Here is a 19,978-nt window from a genome sequence, read left to right as displayed (position 1 = left end):
ATTTTATCATTGTATATACTTCAGTTTGTTTATCTTAACAAATAAAACAACCATACTATTATAATCATCTCAATAAAATGAACAATGATCAACCAATAACCAAAATTTTAAATAACACTTAATTTTAATAATTAAATTATGGCATTTTAAAATTTTGATAATTGAATAAATTATTATTTGTTTAATTATTCTAAGTATTAAAGTTTAAAATAATACTTTTAATACCCTGTTTGTGTTCAGTTATGTTAGTTTACCTCAAAAACTTGTTTATATTTGGATTTTGTTGCTTTTTTTTTTTTCCTTCAGAAAGGAGACTGAAGAGTGAACCCAGGGCCTCTCACATGCAGGTATGTGCTCTATCACTCAGCTACACTGCCATTTGAATCTTTTTCTAAAACAACTCACATATTATAAACAGTGACTTTTTTTCTTAAATGTCTTATTCTATAACTGTTTCCATCTGCTTCTGTTAGTGTTATTTCTTTGTTGTTGAAAACACTGGTCATTTATATTAAAAAATTTCTCTCATTTTGGATGTAATAAATTGGATTTTCCTGATGTCATTTCCATTTTTTAAAAAGTAACTAGACTTTTTTTTTTTTTAGTTGTAGTTGGACACAATATCTTTATTTTAGTTTTATGAGGTGCTGAGGATTGAACCCAGGGCCTTGCCCATGGTAGGTGAGTGCTCTACTACTGAGCCACAATCCCAGCCCATCATTTCCATTTTTAACCAAAACATTTTTTGCAAACCAGTAATTATATGGAGAAACTCAATATGCTTTCTTTTGGGGAGTTGGAGTGGGGTACAGGGGATTGCACTCAGGGGCACTCAATTACTGAACCACATCCCTAACCCTATTTTGTATTTTAATTAGAGACAGGGTCTCATTGAGCTGCTTAGCACCTTGCTTTTGCAGAAGCTGGCTTTGAACTCAAATCCTCCTGCCTCAGCCTCTTGAGCCACTGGGATTACAAGCGTGAGCCACCACACCCAGCTTCAATATGCTTTCTTGAGTTGGAAAGTACACATGCCCTATGATCTGGTACATTTGGGAAATGCATGTACATTTTTGAGAATCATTACATTTTGGAATTCAGTACATTTTGAGGAAACAATGAATGGAAATCCATAAATAAAGACCTGAAAAGGGGAAATGTTTAATTTTGCTTAGACATATATTTCCCATGTGATCTGTTTTTGCTGTATTATTATCCATTCACATGAAACTAGAGTCCTATTTCATGCCCTCTGATAAACTGGAATAGAAGATTTCAGAATCCTATGATTTAACATGACATGAGACACAACATGGATGTTCATAAAAATGTACTGATTGATTAGCCCAGTAGACACATATTGTATATTTTCTATTTATAGTGTACTTTACATGAAAGCACTATTCCTGTTCTTAAGAAATAAGGTGAAGTTGACAAATCAGCATGTATCCAGACAGTAAATTCACATGCGTGTTCATTTAAAGTGAAGGGCAGTAAAAAGTCAAATATATATATTTGCAGAGTGATGGAGCTGAGTGGCCTAGATGGGTTCATCAGGAAAGTTCCAGTGGAGAGGTTAGCTTTGGAAGTTGGCAACAAGAATTCACAGCAAGTGAGAACTGAAAAATTACCAGAAATCAGCTGGTCCAATTTCTTTAATTTACAGAGGACATGAAAGCTTAAAGACAGAAAAGACTAAACCAGATGTTCCTGCAGCCAAGCTTAGTGCATCCTTGGGTAGGTCCGTTGATTCTGTCTTTGTAGTTTTTTATTTTGCTTTATTTTCTCTCCCCTGAGGATGCTTTGGGGATTTTTCTCTTTGACCTTTGGAGTACTGAAATTTCTTCAGGAAGTTTTTGGTTGTGAGCATCCCTTCATGCTTTCTGGCCTACAGCCCAGTTGAGGGAAACTTTGATTCTATTACTTGCACATCTGTTTCTGGGTCATTTGTTTTAATTTTTTTATCTGAGTCATTTTCTTTGGTGCCTTCAGTTTTATTCATTTGGGGCCATCCTTGTTCCCCTTCCTACATTTATGAATGGAAGGTAATGTTATTAATTACCTGACTTGGAATTCTTGTGTAGCCATTGAATTTGTTTACCTAGAAATGCCCATAAAGATAAAATTTGGCCCATAAAATATGAGGTATTCTTTTTTTTAATATTTTTTAGTTGTTGATGGACCTTTAATTTATTTATTTGTATGTGGTGCTGAGGATTGAACCCACATGATAGGCAAGTGCTTTGTCACTGAGCCACAACCCCACCCCCCACACCCCATTGCCTCATTCCTTACAATCATGATCCAGCTCATGTAAATAGATGAGCACATGACAAATCACGACACCTTCGTTCTATGGAATACTGGAATATGCAGGCCTTTTCTGTTAAAAGAATGAAGTAAATATACTTATTGATAAACAAGCTTTAAGAAACATTTGGTAAAGCACAGAAAAACAATGTACTGCTGTTGGGAGCTGCCACATAGGAAATGAGCACCCCTTAGCCTTGAGTGATGAGAATGTGGAGATGTGGCAAGCCAGCCATGGGCTGTGTGTGTGTGAACTATGGGCATCGAGCACACAAAGTGGACTGAACCGATTTTGTCCCTCTGTTCTCTGGTATGAGGTATTCTTAAGTCTAGTGAAGGAAGAAACAAGTAAACCAAAACTTCTGACAAAGTGTCAGAATGTTTACAGTGCAGTTTAACAACTGATTAACAAGCTTTGCATGGATTTGGAAAGTGGGGATGTTTGGTGGGAATTCCAAGGCGTGTCCCTCCCCAGACCTCAAGAGGCTGCCTCTGGCTCCACTAGGGTTGGGCTGGAAATGTAGGGACCTGGCAGAGAACAGAAGGAGAGAAATGATCTGATTTAATAGCTACGGTTTGGTGATATGGCTCTCTGGGCATGAAGAAAATCAACAGCTTCTTCTTTCTCTTGAAGATTTTATTTATGAATTTCTCAAAAGTATTCTCAAAAACAGCACTCTACAGGGACACAGCCACATCAATGTTTATAGCAGCACAATTCACAATAGCTAAACTGTGGAGCCAACCTAAATGCCCTTCAGTGGATGAATGGATAAAAAAAATGTGGCATTTATACACAATGGAATTTTACTCAGCACTAAAAAAGAACAAGATCATGGCATTTGCAGGTAAATGGATGGCTTTAGAGAAGATTATGGTAAGTGAAGTTAGCCAATCTCAAAAAAACAAATACCGAATGTTCTCTCTGATATAAGCGGGGGTGACTCAAAGTGGGGTAGGGAGGGAGAGCATGGGGGGAAGATTACCTCTAGATAGGGAATAGGGGTGGGAGGGAAAGGGAGGGGGAAAGGGAATAGCAAGGATGGTGGAAGGTGATGGTCATTATTATACAAAATACATGTATGAAGATGTGAATTTGGTGTCAACATACTTTGTATACAAACAGAGATATGATCAATTATGGTATAAAGGTGTATTAAGAATTGTAATGCAAAAAAAGAGTACATATATAATGGCATAATTTGGCACAAACATACTTTATATACAGAGTTACGAAAAATTGTGCTGTAAATGAATGATAATGAATGTAATGCATTTCACTATTGTCATGTATGTAAAAAATAAAAATAAATAAATAAAAAAGTATTCTCATTGAGAATTTTTCACTGCCACATCTGCGACATGGGCAATCCTTTTCTTCAGTTTTTCACTTTCTACCTGTGCCCCAAGCGTGTGATGGTCTATTCACCACTGGGCTCCATCTCTTTCAGGAAGCCCTCTCAGGTGGGCAGAAACTTGACCCAGCTCTGGTCCATCCCCATGGACTATATCTGGTCATGGGGCAATACTCGTGCATCTATTTTTTTAAAATATTTTTTTAGTTGTTGATAGACCTTTATTTTATTTATTTATATGCGGTGCTGAGATTCGAACCCAGTGCCTCACACATGCCAGGCAAGTGTGCTACCACTGAGCCACAGCCATAGCGCCACTTGTGCATCTTTGTATCCTGGAAATTGATTCCTCAAAGGTAAGTAAGACACCTGGGAGCCTCCAACCTTTCAGGTCCTGGACATTTAAGGAACTAAATCTTAGGAAGCTGAAGCCTGAGCACCTTCCCTGCAAGTTCTGCATAGATTTGGAAAGTGGGAATATTTGGCTCCTTTCATTTTGTTCTCAATCTTGGGGGCCTCAGCTGAAATGGGAGGAAAAATAATACTCACTCTAAAGGCCCATTTCATGTCTAAATGAAAAGTACAAGAGGGCTCAATAAGGAATCTTCTGTGCTGTGGGCCACCTCCCATGCCTGATTTTATTACAACATTGGGTCAGACAAACTTCTATAAGCCAGTGTGTGGGTATCAGGCAGCAAAAAACTGTAAGTAAAAAGATTGGTCCTCCTAAAAATCTGAGTAGTCCTTAGGTTTGATTCTCCTAAGGAGTCAGTTGAGTGCACACCACTGAAAAAAAAGGATTGCCCGGTGGATGGTTTAGAAACACTTTTTAGCTAAGGTGTTTATAGAGCATGAGCATCAAAGTTGGACTGATCTGGATTTTAATTTTGGATTTAATTCCAGTTTGGAAATTATTAGCTGTGTAACTACAAGTTGACTGTTTAGCACTCTAAGTCCTTGGTCTTCTGACTTATAAAAGAGGAATACTAGCTAACTTGAAGGGTAGCTAGCTATAGAGATTAAATGAAATTTAGTATTAAGGCTTCAAAAACAGAAGGTTCTCAGTGAGACTCCTCAGTCTGACATCCCTTTCCCGTTCTCTACTCCATTAACTCCTGCTCTTTATTTGTTTGTTTGTTTGTTTTTTGGGAGGGGGGTTACAGGGGTGCTTAACCACTGAGCCATATCCCAAGTCCTTTTTATTTTTTATTTTGAGACAGGGTCTCAATAAGTTGCTTAAGGCCTTGCTAAATTGCTGAGCTGGCCTCTAATTTGCAGTCCTTGTGCCTCAGCCTCTTCAGTCTCCGGGATTATAGGTGTAATCCCACTCTTCCTTAGAGAGCTCAAATTCTGTCACCTCTTCTAGAAGGGCTCTTGAGATTCTCCTATTGATGCATTATGTGTAAGAGCTTCTGAAGTATCTTGTGCAGTCTCTGCCACAGCATGAACCACACTAACCTTATGTTGTCTGCCCCCATCTTCAATTCTCCCATTAGAACTGAGGGCTCCTTAAGCACAGAAAGCATGATCAGCTCAACCCTCAGCTCCACAGACAGGGGAACACAGATTTGTAACATGTACAGGGCCTGTAATTCCCACCATCCCACTTCAAAGAAATAGGGAAAAAGGAGTTGTTATTAATGTTTCTCTTTTTTTGGGAAAAACCTACCAGTTTCATCTTAACTGAGAAAGCAGGTCTCCAATCCCAGTCTGGTTCATTGAATCATAGAATTTTAGGGCAGGAAAAAGTTCAGAGTGCCTTATACTGGGGATAGTGTGTTTCAGGAAGCATATGTGTCTTAAAAATACACACTTAAGGGCTGGGATTGTGGCACAGTGGTAGAGCACTTTCCTAGCATGGGTGAAGCACTGGGTTCCATCCTCAGCACCATATAAAAATAAATAAAATAAAGGTATTGTGTCCATCCACAACTAAAACTTTAAAAAAAAATACACATTTAGCATTATGAGTTTATATTCAGAAAGTTTTTTTTTCTTTTTCTTTTAAAGACCTTTACTTTCTTCTGTTTGGGGACAGAAAGCCCCAGGAACCTTGGTGAATGGGGATATTTACATATCAATCCTACTATGGATGGCAATCAGAACTGGGAACATGGAAACATGAGGCACTGAGAAACAGACCTATTTCCAGTCACCTCACATGAGCCAAGTGAGGGTGAAGAGGTGTGTCCCAGGTCACACTGCTGGGAAGCAAGGAGGGCAGGATGTGTGACTACCAGACAGTGCTCCTCCACTGCACCATGACCTGGTCATGGCCTGAGTGTGGGAGGAGCCCTGGGGGAGGAGCCCACCATGAGCCTGGGCAGGCCTGTGAGTCTGAAACTCAGATTCTTCATCTGCACAGTGGGAAAGATAATATTCTGCCACACAGGCATGGGGGATCAAAAGAGAAGAGAAAGCTTTTTTTTTCAGGTTTTTTTTTTTTTCTATTTGTTCTTTTTAGCTATACATGACAGTAGAGTACATTTGACATACATACCTGAAGTGTAACTTATTCTAATTAGGATCCCATTCTTGCAGTTGTACATGATGTGGAGTTTCACTGGCTGTGTATTCGTATATGAACACAGGAAACTTATGTCTGATTCATTCACTGTCTTTCTTATTCCCAACTCCTCCCTTCCCTTCATTCCCCATTGTCTAATCCAATGGACTTCTATTCTTCCCCTCCCTACTCTCCCTTGTTATGGGAGATATGCATCTACATATCAGAGAGAACATCCGGCCTTTGGTTTTTTGGGACTGGCATATTTCACTTAGCATGCTAGTCTCCAGATCCATCTATTTACTGGCAAAATGCTATAATTTCATTCTTCTTTTTAAAATTTTTTATGTGTTCTAAATAGTTATACATGACAATAGAATGCATTTTGACACATCATACATAAATGGAGTGTAACTTCTCATGCTTCTGGTTGTACATCTTGTAGAATCACATTGGTCATGTAATCATATAAGTACATAGGGTAATAACGTCCAATTTATTCTACTTTCCTTCCTACCCCCCATAACCTCCAACTCCCTTCACTCCCCTCTGCCTAATCCAAAGTACCTCTATTTCCCCCTAGCATTCTACACCCTTATTGTGAACTTATTGTCCGCATATCAGAGAAAACATTTGGCCTTTGGTTTTGGGGGACTGGCTTATTTTGTTCAGCATGATGTTCTCCAGCTCCATTCATTTACCTGAAAATGCCATAATTTCATTTCCCTTTAAGGCTGAATAATATTTCATTGTGTGTGTGTGTGTGTATAATACAGTTTCTTAATCCATTCATCTGTTGAAGGGCACATAGGCTGGTTTCATAGCTTAGCTATTGTGAATTGAGATGCTATAAACCTTGATGTGGCCCTGTCACTGTAATATGCTGATTTTTAGTCCTTTAGGTATATACCAAGAAGTGGGATTACTGGAAAAATGGTGGTTCCATTCCAAGTTTTCTGAAGAATCTCCATACTGCTTTCCAGAGTGGTTGCACCAATTTGTAGTCCCACCAGCGATGTAAGAATGTATCTTTTACCCACATTCTCACCAACATTTCTTGTTACTTGTATGCTTGATAACTGCTATTCTGACTGGAACAAAATGGAATCTCAGTGTTGTTTTACTTTGCATTTCTCTAATTGCTAGAAAAGTTGAACATTTTTTCATATTTTTGTTGGCCATTCATATTTCGAGAAGAGAAATCCTTTACCAATAGCAACACTTCATTTAAAATGGTCCTTCTGGCATTTAAATCATCCAGCTTATACAAGAGCAGCATGCTGAAGCTCTAAATTTAGATTTTTCTGGTAACCTCAGCAATAACCACAAGCAAGAATTTCCAGGCAAGAAGGAGGAAAATCGATGTCCATCAAAGCTTCCTGAGTATTTTCTTTCTTTCTTTCTTTCTTTTTTTTTTTTTTTTGGTACCAGCATTGAACCCAGGGATGCTTAACCACTGAGTCACATCCCAGATCTTTTTGTATTTTATTTAGAGACAGAGTTGCTCAGGAGGGCCTCACTAAATTGCTGAGACTGGCTTTGAACTCGTGATCCTCCTGCCTCAGCCTCCCAAGCTGTTGGGATTACAGGCATGTGACACCACGTCCAGCTTCTGAGTACTTTTAATCACAGGTAATGGTATAAGTGGGTAGTCATATGAGGAAAAGGTGAAACTGGAACCATTTCTCAAATTGTAAACTAAGATAAATTCCAAATGGAACAGAGATCTGCATTTTAAAAAATAAAAATATATAGACACTAAAAGAAAACATCAATTAATTCTTCTAAAACTGGAAATGGGGAAAACTTTGCTAATTGTGGTCCAAATTCTTGAAGCAATAAGAAAAATATTAATAAATTTAATTGTGTGAAAATAAAAATAATGCTCATAGAAGCACTATAAGTAGTGGGGAAAGCAACAAACTGAAAAAAAATATTTTTTTGCAACTTACATGTCACAGACTGGGAGCTACTAGCCTTAATATAAAGGAAGCTTCTAAAAATGATTTTTAAAAAGACTAAGAATCCCACAAAGATGTGAGAGTCTTACATTAGCGATGCAGGTAGGCAGCTCACAGAAAAAGAAATGCAAATGACTCTTAGCTTATTGACACTTAATTCACTCATAAGCAAAATGCAAAGTCAAAGTGCCCTGAAAAACATGTCTCACTTATCAGATAGATTAAAAATCTCAAATTGGACAGTATAATCTGTTGGTGAGTCTGTGGACATTATTAAACATTGCTTATGGGAAGGCTAGACATTATTATTAAACATTGCTTATGGGAAGGAGGGAGAGATGATACAACCTCCATGGGGAGAAGTTTAGCAATATCTAGTGAAATTTCTTATTCATTTATCTTTAGATCCCTAAGTCTCACTTTTAGGAATTCACTCTAAAAATACAATGGCAAAAACATAAAAAGACATGTACACAAGCCTTTTGATTGCAGCACTATTTATATGTAGTAGAAAAAGTCTGGAATCAACTCAAAAGCTCATCAAGTAGGGCACTACCTGAATAAAAAGTGCACATCCTCAGGGGAGCAATGAACTCCAGAATATCATTAAGTTGCTAGAGTTTGAATCTTAAACGCCATCCAAAGGCTCAAATGTTTCACATGGTGTCCCCAGGGAAGCACTGTTGGGAGGTGGTGGAACCTTTAAGAGGTGGATCCTAGAGGAAGGTGTTTAGGTGATTGGAGGCATGCTCTTAGAGGGGTTTGGAGACCCCACCCCCAACTCCCTCCTTGCTCTCTTTTGCTTCCTGGATGATGAGATGAGTGGTTTTGCTACACCACATGCTCCTACCATCATGTGCTGTCTCTCTGCAGGTCCAAAGCAGCACGGTCAATTGATTGTGGGCTGGAATCTCCAAAACTATGAACCAAAATAAACCTTTTCCCTTTAATCATCTCAGGTCTTTTGCTATAGTAACAGAAAACTGATTAACACATAGATGAAAAAAATAGTGTAGAGAAAAGTGAATACAGTAAACTATTATTTAACTAATGATGAACATATTTTTTAAAATGAATGGATAACTGGGCACAGTGGCACACACCTATAATCCTTGCTACTTGGTAGGCTGAGGCAAGAGAATCTCAATTTCAAGACCAGTGTGAGCAACTTTGCAAAACTCCATCTCAAAATTTAAAAAAATATTTTAAAAAGTTGGGGAGCACCTTTGGGTTCAATACCCAGTACCCCACACAATAATAATAACAACTAATTAATTAAAAAAAATAAACCATAATTCTTTTTTAAATGATTACTTGCAGGGGAGAGATGAAACAGTATGGAGAAGACTAATACAAAAGCTAGACTTGTCTAACTATACTTTCTTTTGTAGATTGGATTTAGGAATCTTGTGAATATTTTACAGAATTATCAAACACAAAACAGGTTAAAGTGAATTTTTTTACTTATACTTTATTCATTAATTTGACTCATAGATAAAATAACAGATATATTAGAGAAAACAATTTCACCTTTAAAACAGTTGTTCTCATTGAGAGATTGTGAAATTGAAGACTTGTGCCTTTAAAAGGCAACACAAATCTACAAATTGAGCTGAAAGTCTGGTGATGGGGACTAGGCATTAGCTAGATTTCGGCTGGCAACAACAGGTCTTTACTTGTATTTTGGATTCTGTGTGTGGAACTGGGAGTACAAATGCCTATAACTGACAGCTTCTTGTAAAAATGGATGGCTCCAGATCTGAGTCCTGACATTTGGAAGAGGCTGGAACATCTTATTATATCAGAAACCAGGGAAGCAATAAAATAAAAATGAGGATAAGTCAAAAGGATGCAAGAGCTGGGTGCGGTGGCACTTGTCTATAATCCCAGCAACTTGGGAGGCTGAAGCAAGCAGATCCAAAGTTTGAGGTCAGCCTCAACAAATTTGTGAGACCCTCAGCAATTTAGTGAGACCCCCATCTTAAAATTTAAAAAAAAAAATAATAAAAAGGACTAGGGATGTAGCTCAGTGGGGAAGCATCCCTGGACTCAATTCCTACTACCAGAAAAAAACAAAATCAAAAAACAGGAGATATAAGAGCTAACCTTAAGAGGCTCCTTTTGGCCAAAGAAGGGACAATTTGTGTAATAAGAATAACCCTATAGATTAGAACTCATCAAATATTTTTACAACATGGGTTCAATGATACAAAAACAACAACAACAACAAAAACAGAAAAAATTAACAAAACTTTATGATCATCTTTAGAGTATATCTGCTTGGAATTAACTTGACTTGAAAAATTAGTACAGAAAGAAAAAGAACAAAGCATCTATCTTATCTCTGTTACATGAACTATGCCTCAGGGTTGATAAGGGCAGTCTAGCTAATAAATCAAAAGGAATGACAGAATTAAAGGGTGTCACCACGTGGCACCCTAGGGAAATTATGGTCTAGGCAATAGTCTTTGATGGCTGCTAACATGATATAAGAGGAAAGAAGACATCACATATTATTAATAGATATGCACAATGACATCTCTAAGTATGTTAGCAAAAAAAAATCAAATTTGAATCTGATGTTGGTAAAGCTACTAGAGCTAATTAGCAACTCACAGGACACACAGTGGACAGAGAACTATGTTAAATGATAACACTGGGGCTGGGAGGTGGGGAATCATGACAATCCAGATGGTAGGAAATTCTACAGGACAAATGAGCCAGTTTGAACAACAAATAAATTGGGGTGGGGATAGAGAGAGGGGGAAGCTGAGCCTTTAAAGCTTTAAGAGATATCATTTAATTGCAACCAAGGACCTCATCACAACCCTAATTTGCACAAAGTTAAGCCATCAACAGATATTTAAGGGAATTTACATGCTGATTATGCATTAGATAATAGAAAAAATTATTGTTTAATGTGTTATTAGTATGATAATGGTATGTTAGTTATGTTTAAAGAATTCTTACATTTTAGACACTAAAATTTAAAGATATAAGCACAAGTTTATGGATGAAATTATATGATGCTAGGAATTTGCTTTAAATGAAATCTGGGGTGTGGGGAGTTACTGTGTTATGTATAATTGAAATGTTCCATGATATATTGTTAAAAAAGAAAACCAACAAAAAGTTAAAACTAAAACAAACAAACAAAAAATTTCCCAGTTGATGACAGATAGAGACCCAACAAGATAAAGAAAATCTGAGAATTTCAGTCCTTCAAAGTAAAGTTGGCTTCAGAACTGTGACGTTGCTTGCCCAGAATGCATAGTCTAAGGAAGAGGTTTCTCTGAATTCCCTTAATTTCTTGTCATGGACTAACAAAATACTGAGGTCATTCACTTATAATATAAGTTGATCTGGACAGTCTCTGCTCACATTAGTAGCTCCCAGGAAATGCTCAGGAAAATCACTGGAGCTCCAGCAGTAGCCTGCAAATATCCCCCTAATTGATACCTTCTCAGTGGTAGCCAGCCTCCAAGGGGGCCCCATGGTGAGTCCTTCTCCCCACATGCATACTCTTAATCAGCCCAAGGTTGGTGTTCCAAGGTTGGTCTGTGGGATCTGTAAAATAAAGCAAAAGGGATGGTATGTTGCACTTGAGATCTGGTTATAGACCCTGCAGCTTCCATTGTGGTCGTTTTCTCACTCTTGCTTTGGTCACTTGCTTTGAGGAAAACCAGCTGCCATGAACTGAGCAGCTCCATGCAGAGACCATATAGCAAGGAACTGAGAGTTCTCCAGCCAAAGGCCTTGTGAGTAGGCTTGGGAGTGGATATCCAACCCCAGTCAAGCCTAAAAGCAAGCTTTTCCTTAAAGGGCTAGAGTTCATAATGTAAGGGTCCGGCGAAGCATCGGAGAAAGAGACCACCAAGTGACCACTCATGCAATTGGCAGAAGGGGATTTATTGATCTAGCATGCTAGGGCTCCGTGCCCGCTCAAGAAGGGAGAACAGCCCAGAGCCCCAAGCAGGGGCTGAGCACTGCTTAAGTGCACTTTTTTTGGGGAGGGTGCGGATTTTACATACATCACAGTCTCCTTTAACAAATCATCATACACCGCGGGAAAATCAAGCAACAATTCCTAAACATGATTAGTTCATTCATTGGCGGGAACAGGTCAGGTGGGGGTGATAGGTCAGTTCTAAAGCGGGATACACATTCAAACTGATTGGTTTAGGGCCTAAATGACTACGTGACAAGTTACACAGAGTCCCAGGTTATTAGACAACCAGGGAGTCAGTGGGAATATTTACTGGGCAGTTCCAGTATTGTCCTAACAGCTACAGGGATTTCAGGTTTTGCAGGTAGCATAGAAACCTAACAATACCTAATCCTTTACATTTTAACTCAGACCTTGCAGCTTAGAAACTTTACAATACCCAGTCTTTTACCCTTTAACTTTTATACTTTAACTTCAATTTCTTTTACCCTTACAATAAGTCAGGATTTGCAGGCCATGTGGTCTCTCTTGCAACTACCCAACTCTGTCATTGAACACAGTATGAAAAGTAATGGGCATGGTTGCGTTCCAATAAAACTTTATAGAAACAGGCAACAGTTTGCAGGACAGCAGCCCAGGTCAACAACTTGACTGTGACTTCTTGGAGCCCTGAACCACAGATACCTAGCTCTTATTCTTTGAATAAGAACCATGTAGTTTAAGCTACATTTTAGTGTGATCAGTATCTAATACAACACGTAGTGTTTCCCAACACACTCCCTTTTACTTCTCTAATTTCACCTCTTTTTCTACTCTCCACCACTCATTTAGCTCAGATCAAGGAAGCCTCCTTGTAGTTCCTTACATAAACCAGGGCATTCTTGCCTCAGGTCCTTCATTCTTATTCATCTCTATGCTTGGAATGCTTCTACCCCAGAAGCATTGGATTCGGTATCCTTTGGGTCTATACTCAAAGGAGCCTTTCTCTGTAAAGCTATACTAACCCTATTTACTAATGCAACACACCTTTCCCACATTCCGTGTCTCCTTTTTTTTTTCTTCACAGCATGTATCACCATGTAACAAGCATTTTGCTTATTTTAAGTTATGTGAATATCACATGTTTTTGAAAGTTAATGGTGGGCAGGGGAATGAGAGCAACAGTTGGTCTTTGACAAACGATCTTCCTTTTTTAAAAAATTTTTTCAGTTGATAGACCTTTATTTTATTTGTGGTGCTGAGACTTGAATCCAGTGCCTCACACACGCTAGGCAAGTACACTACTGCTCAGCCTCAGCCCCAGCCCAGCCCTTCTCTACATTCTTCAAAGGCAGTTTTCATCCAATTCCAAACCTGACCTTTTATTTCACCTTTTGCAGAAGTCTATGAAGATCTTTTCACCCAGGTTCATCTGAGTTTTAGATCTATATATCCAACCTCCTGCTTGGTATCTTCTAGGTATCATAAAGGTACCTCTAACTCAACATAGCCTAAATAGAACTGTTTTCCCCCTAAGCTTTCCTTTTCCCATTGTGACCAAACTCGGTAAATGGCACCATCTAATAGCATACATATGAATGACTCTTGACACTTCTCCCTTCATCAATGCAGGACCCATGAGATGATCTGAATCCTCCTCGATTCCCATGTTGAAACTCTCTAAGTGATGGGAACTGTGGGAGGTGTATTAGGTCATGAGCCCTCATGATTAAGATTACAAATATGCTTATAAAAGTTTTTGTTCAGTTCTGGGGATTGAACCCAGGGTCAGGCTACCACTGAGCTTCATCCCCAACATTTTTATTTTTTGACACAGGTCTCACTAAGTCACTGAGGCTGGCCTGGAACTTGTGATCCTCCTACCTCAGCCTTCCGAGTCACTGGGATTATAGGTGTGCACCACCACACCCAGTAGTTTTAAATAAAAACCTATAAAAGCTGACTTGCTAGTCTTCATAACTGAGAAATAAACTGTCACCAGATGTTATTTTATTGCAGTGGCTAAAATAGTAGCCACATATTGTATCCTCTGAAAATTTTTTATCCATCGACTTCTCTCCATTTCAACCATCTTCCACAGGATACTGCAAGTTTCCTTTCTCCCCTCATACAATCGAACCTTCAATACAGTGCTATGGTCCCTTTTCAAAAGCATCTCATGCTGGGGATTGAACCCAGGGCCTCACATGCACTAGGCAAGTGTTCTGCTGAGCTACACCCCATCCCTACCCTGTTTAAAATTCAGCACTTCCCCACTGCTCTCAAGATGGAAGACAGGACTTCAATACTGATCCATCAGCTACTTTCTGCCTTTCCAGATTCTACTCACATACATAGATCCCACACTTGGAGGCTCAAACACTTCCTCAGGCACTTGCCCTGAGCAAACTGCTTCTGTAACTTTTTTTGTAGAACAAATTCTCATGTTATTTCCCTCACCATAAATTATAATACTACGTAACCACCTTATCCAGAGCTTGGCACAATAAACACAGTTGCAAGCAAGGAGTTGCTGCAATATTTTTAGGAAAGTGAATCAAAACTTCTTGAAGCCAGTCATTTCAAACACTCCACAACCTATAAACTGATCACAACCTGGGATCAAGATATATTTGGTAACAGTTTATTGGCACCAGGATCCCACCCAAGTATCAGGCACTATTACCTCAGGTTTAACATAAACAGGCACATTAAACTTGTCAACATTCAACCTCCTAAATTTTGCCAAATCATTCTGCTTAAATAGCTTCTAAAGGCAACTGGATTTTAAAGACCATTTCATTTTTAGAATGGGGGAGTGGCACAGTACTTTGAGAAGTATGCTAAGAAAGTAGCTTTAGGGGGTTGGGGGTTCAGATCTGAAGCACCTTGATATACAACTGCTAACAGGTTGAGTAAGAATGCTGTTCACCCATATAGCTTTTATGCTAATTAGCAAAGAGCATTCTCTGAAGCATCAGGCTTTAATAAATGATTCAATAAACACTGAGCACCAATCTGCAATAATTATTCTAGGCACTCAGGACAATATTTATAAACTGCACAAAGCAGCCAAGACTGTCAAGAGATCTCACTTTCCAATATACAAAACTATATGTAAAATAGGGCTTCTACATTATTTTCTGCACAACATCATTTTTACCAAAGACATCTATAAAAGCAATGAAATTCTGGAAATCCTGAAAGCACGCTACTAAATATGAGCTTTAAAAAATACTTATAGAAACTAAAGGAAAATCAAAATCATGTAAACAGCATACTCTTACAATAAAAGAATGAAACAGAATTTGAGAACAAATTTTTTATTCAATGATAGTCCATCTTTAGATGTTTCTTTTTCATGTACACTTCATTTGTTTTATTAAAAAGTAAAGCCCTAAAAAGGGAGACCAGTTAGTCCTCAGACTCTGATCCATCTTCATCTTGACTAATCTGGAAATAACGAAGTTCATAAGTCTCCTTGTCAGATGCAACCACACGAAGCCAATCACGAAGATTGTTCTTCTTAAGGTATTTCTTAGTAAGATATTTCAAATACCTTTAAAATAAAAAAACAAAAATCTCATTAAGAAAATCCTTGTTATGAAAAGGCTTAAGACATCCTTTGGCATATTCATCTTTTGTATTCCTAGTTCCTCCAAAAATTGTCCTTTCATTAACATAAAGCACTGTGTAAGGTTGCTTGGGATAAAATCAGTAGTTCATGCCCTATGAAACTCTGCTCCCATCTCCCTAAAGTAAATTTTCTTTACATTGGAAGCAAATATGTAGGATTGCAATGGTAGCTTCCTTTTCATTGTTATACTACCACAACCAATGAAGCACTATACGATTTCCCTCTTCAAATACATCATTTACATGTATTTCATGTTCCCTTCACCACTCTCCACCCCTTACCCTAAAATTCAACCTTGGATCAGCTGGCTGCAACCTGTCAAAAATCCATTTACAAATTCAAGGTTTTTTGTTTTGTTTTGGTAGCAGAGATTGAACCCAGGGACTCGAGCCACATTCCCAGCCCTTTTTCATATTTTCCTTAGAAACACGTTCTTGCCATTTTATCTAGAGCTCAGGGAGTAAGTAGCTGAGGCTAGTTTTGATCCTCCTGCCTCAGCCTCCCAAACTGCTGGGATTACAAGTGCGTGCCACCTCACCCAACAAGTTCAAGGTTTTTGAGAATCTTTCATCTAGCATCTATGTAGGCTTTTATAAAAAACAAAAAGCTCTTGGCATGGTCTAAATTTCTTCATTGCAGCCATTCCCTTTCATTACACTATATAACAATTCAAACTACCAAACATTCTTCCTAAGCTTTACTACTCTTTGCTAATGCTGCTCCTTCTTTTGGAATATCTCATTTGTACACAGGCCAACATTCTATGAAAATTTTTTGTGCTTACTCAAGCTCATATATACTAATTACAGAATTACACCTTGTAATTATCTGGGAGTCTACAAGGTCCTTAAGGACAATGTGACTACATTTTCAGATTAGCTCAAAACCTCAGCTGACATGCATGGCCACCATTTTAGTCCAAGTGACCACTAGCTCTTTCCTCAACACCAAGTTCACCAACCCACTCCTTTTTAGCCACAATGACCAATGGCTTCCCAATACAGATCAAAACCCAAAACCCTTTCTATGGCTTAACCCTATATTCTAGACCCACCAGCCTCTATTTATTTATTTATTTTGTGGTGCTGGGGATTGAACCCAGGGCCTTGCAAGCACTCTACCAAACTGAGCTATATCCCTAGCCCTCAGCCTCCTCATCATTACTTAAATCTGCCAGACTTCTCTCACTCTGCCTTTAACAATTCCCTTATGTGCAAGGATAGCTCACTCCTGCATTTCATTTGGGTGAGGTGTTTTATGATCACCTTATTCAAAAACATCATCTTTCCACTCTTAGGGTCATTGTTAAGTCACTCATCCCTATGATAATGTTGTCTGATAGTGTTTAATATTTGTGGAATACACAAGAATGAAAATTGGTAGCAAGATGTTAAAAATTGAGATTTTGCCTTTGACTGGATGCCTCTACTATATAAGCCAAAACCTTGATGAGAAAAGGTTATCACTGGTAAATTGGGACATTTCTTCCAAGTACATATTAGACATATTTCTTATTACATATTCACTGTGATTCACTGTACAAAGAACCTTGGATATGAGTTGACTATATCTAGCATTAGTTAATGACAAAACACTGCAAATAACTGGCACTCAGAAACTAATATACTTTTTATTCATATAGCTCTTTAAGATCAAAATATTTTTCATATTATCTTGCTATCATCAACATTTATTCTTCATTAGGAACAGAATTCTAGGATTACATAATCTATAAAACACTTCACAAACTACATTAAAATTTGCAAAACAAGTACCAACCTCTTAGAGAACTGTTTCTCAGAAACAACTGTGATTTTATTCTTGAAGCGTTCAATGTGAACAACATTCCCGAGATTTCCAGTTTTCCCATTGACTTTAACCTTCTCCCTCAGAAATTGTTCCTATTTTAAAACAGAGAAAATGCAAAACTAGGGAAGAAAACCCTAGATATTCACTAGGGAAGGTACCCTAGGAATAGAGCTCAGGTTAATGTCAAATACTGCATATTTAAATTGTTATCAATAACTATACCATCAGAACAAGTAAAACAATACCTACAAAATTTCCAGAATCAAAAATCCCATCTTCTACAGGATGAGTAAGGTCCAAATTAAACTTCCAAGTGGTCCTCTTAGGCTTCTTGTCTTTCTGCTACAAAATTTAACAAAATCATGATGCTATATGACAATTTATTCAGTTCATAATAAAACTTCAAGATTTTTACTAATACAGTATGTTCAGTACACTTTAGGTTATCTATAGAAATGGTGCAAAATTCTAAATTGTTTAATAGCGTTTTTTCCAACAAGACTGTGAAGATGGGCATGCTCCTTGTTTAAATCAATGTTTGTGAATTTCGACAGAATTTTCCCTTTTTGCTAGACATCTCATAAGCACAAAACAGAAAACTGTGACACATGGTAAACTATTTTCTTCATTAGAATGACTCCAAAGAATCCAATTTTGACTGTAGCTGAAAAAGGTGAAGGAGTGTCTACTTCCTATTCCAACTTACAGCTAAAACGCCCACCTGATATTGATTTGAACCTTTAACGAAGTTCAACTATTCAAATGGTCAAGAAAAGACTTTATGGGCTTTCCTTATTTTTCAGACACCTCATATTCATATTTAAACCACCAGTGTTTACTACAAAACAAGCACTGGTTTACTGCTAACCTCCCACAGGTAGTTCACCCACTAGCCCTAGCTCAGTTAAGAGCCAGAGAATTCCACCCACCAATTCAAACGTTTTATTACTGAAAATGTGTAAAAGAAGATGCAGAGAGGGGGAACCTTTATTTGGTGGTTCTTTAATTGTAATAAATCAAGACCACATAAGCAAAACATGGCTAACAAAATACACCCAATAAAAGCAAATAATAAATTAAAAAAAAAAAACACAACATAAAATGTCCTATCCAAATTAGATCCACTCAGATGGATATCAAATATTATCATCAGTCTGCTTTTTCAGGAAGCCTGGTAACTTGTGCTCCATCCCGGATTAGTGGGTGCTGGGGCTGACTTATTCTTGGCCAAATAACTAACATTCCTATTAAGGCAAATAACTTGGAAAATGCATATAATTTCTGTACAACCTAACAATTAACTTACAGCTCCTCTGGGCATTATTCAGTTCTATCTAACCTAGCATTTTTTCGTAACAATTTGTGTTAAACTCCCAATACAGACATTAACTAATCAATATTCTTTAGGACAATTTAACATCTTGTCTTCTTATTAATGTTTTAAATTTGAAGAACAATTTTTTTTTTATATTGCTGGAGCGTCATCACTTAACTTTTTCAAAAACTGCTTGGAGAAACTTCCTCCCTAAACTACTTCTAAAGTTTTCGGAAACATTGGCCGCCGCAGCTCCTTCGGGCAGAAACAGCCGCCAGACCTGCCCGATCACCCACCTCTCCCCTTCCTGGGGCAAACTGGCCACAGCGTCACCAGAGTCAGCCAAGACATGGTCCAGACGCCGTCCCAGCTCGTGGTCGTGCCTCCCTCCTCCCGGCATTTTAAGCCACTTCCCGGGCCTGGTACAGCTCCACCTCCAGCAGACCGCATGGCAGCCATGGGCGTCTCAAGAACCAACTAGGTAGCGTTGGTGTTTTTGATAGTGTTCCCGACCCGGTGTATTTCTTCCCTCCCTCGATCTCCAATGAGATGTCCCCACCAGCCAGAAGTTAAGAACCTTCCACATCGCCACTCTCACCAAGACCCGCCGTACTCACCGGCGCCATCTTGACAGCCAGCAGCGTGATCGGAGAGGGAGGGAGCGCCGCGCGACACCTATTTATACCCAGACGCTGCGTCACACGCCAAGAACGTAAAATCACCGCCTCCCGGAACAGGACGTAGGGAGGAGCGCGGAGGCCAGTAACCTAGGAAACCGTGGCTGTGGCCCCAGGCGAGTGGCCTCTGTTGGCGTCAGGTATTCTGCGAGCGCCTTCCAGCGGTCGTGGTCGGAATGTTCTCCGCTTTTGGCTCCTAAGGAATTCCTAGAAGCCACGGGGATTTCTGCAATTAACCTGTGGTTACTCCCAGATGAAATCACACAAGGAATGCTGGAGTCATCTTTTCACGATTCACCTGGACCTTCTGTGCAGTCAGGGCAAGGCAATGTTTCGGGTTGATTAGGGATCGTCTCTCATATTGCAGTTATAAGACTTCGCGGAAAAGTTATTTGTATTTTGTCTGTGAGCCGTTTTCTAAATGACTGTTGAGGGAAATCCGTGCTTCGGGGAACCAAAATAAACTCGGTTCTCGGAGGGAAA

The 19,978-nt window shown here is 38.7% G+C and overlaps 1 protein-coding gene across 2 annotated transcripts; it reads right to left on the bottom strand.

Moving 5' to 3' along the window:
• Positions 1 to 15,364: 15,364 nt before the first annotated feature.
• Rpl22l1 (ribosomal protein L22 like 1) lies at positions 15,365 to 19,504 on the bottom strand. 2 transcript variants are annotated; one of them, XM_027942171.1, is made up of 4 exons: positions 19,436 to 19,504; positions 17,753 to 17,845; positions 17,474 to 17,595; positions 15,365 to 15,616 (listed from the first exon to the last, which is right to left on the bottom strand). In XM_027942171.1, the coding sequence occupies exons 1-4, from the start codon at positions 19,442 to 19,444 to the stop codon at positions 15,472 to 15,474; spliced, it is 369 nt and encodes a 122-aa protein (XP_027797972.1). In that variant the 5' UTR covers positions 19,445 to 19,504; the 3' UTR covers positions 15,365 to 15,471. The 2 variants fall into 2 exon arrangements, with proteins under 2 accessions (XP_027797972.1, XP_027797973.1); XM_027942172.1 differs by having other exon boundaries at positions 17,753 to 17,842; positions 19,436 to 19,470.
• Positions 19,505 to 19,978: the final 474 nt, after the last annotated feature.

Source organism: Marmota flaviventris, chromosome 8, assembly GCF_047511675.1.
Source record: "Marmota flaviventris isolate mMarFla1 chromosome 8, mMarFla1.hap1, whole genome shotgun sequence".
Taxonomy (NCBI): domain Eukaryota; kingdom Metazoa; phylum Chordata; class Mammalia; order Rodentia; family Sciuridae; genus Marmota; species Marmota flaviventris.
This window is presented reverse-complemented; position numbering and strand designations above follow the sequence as displayed.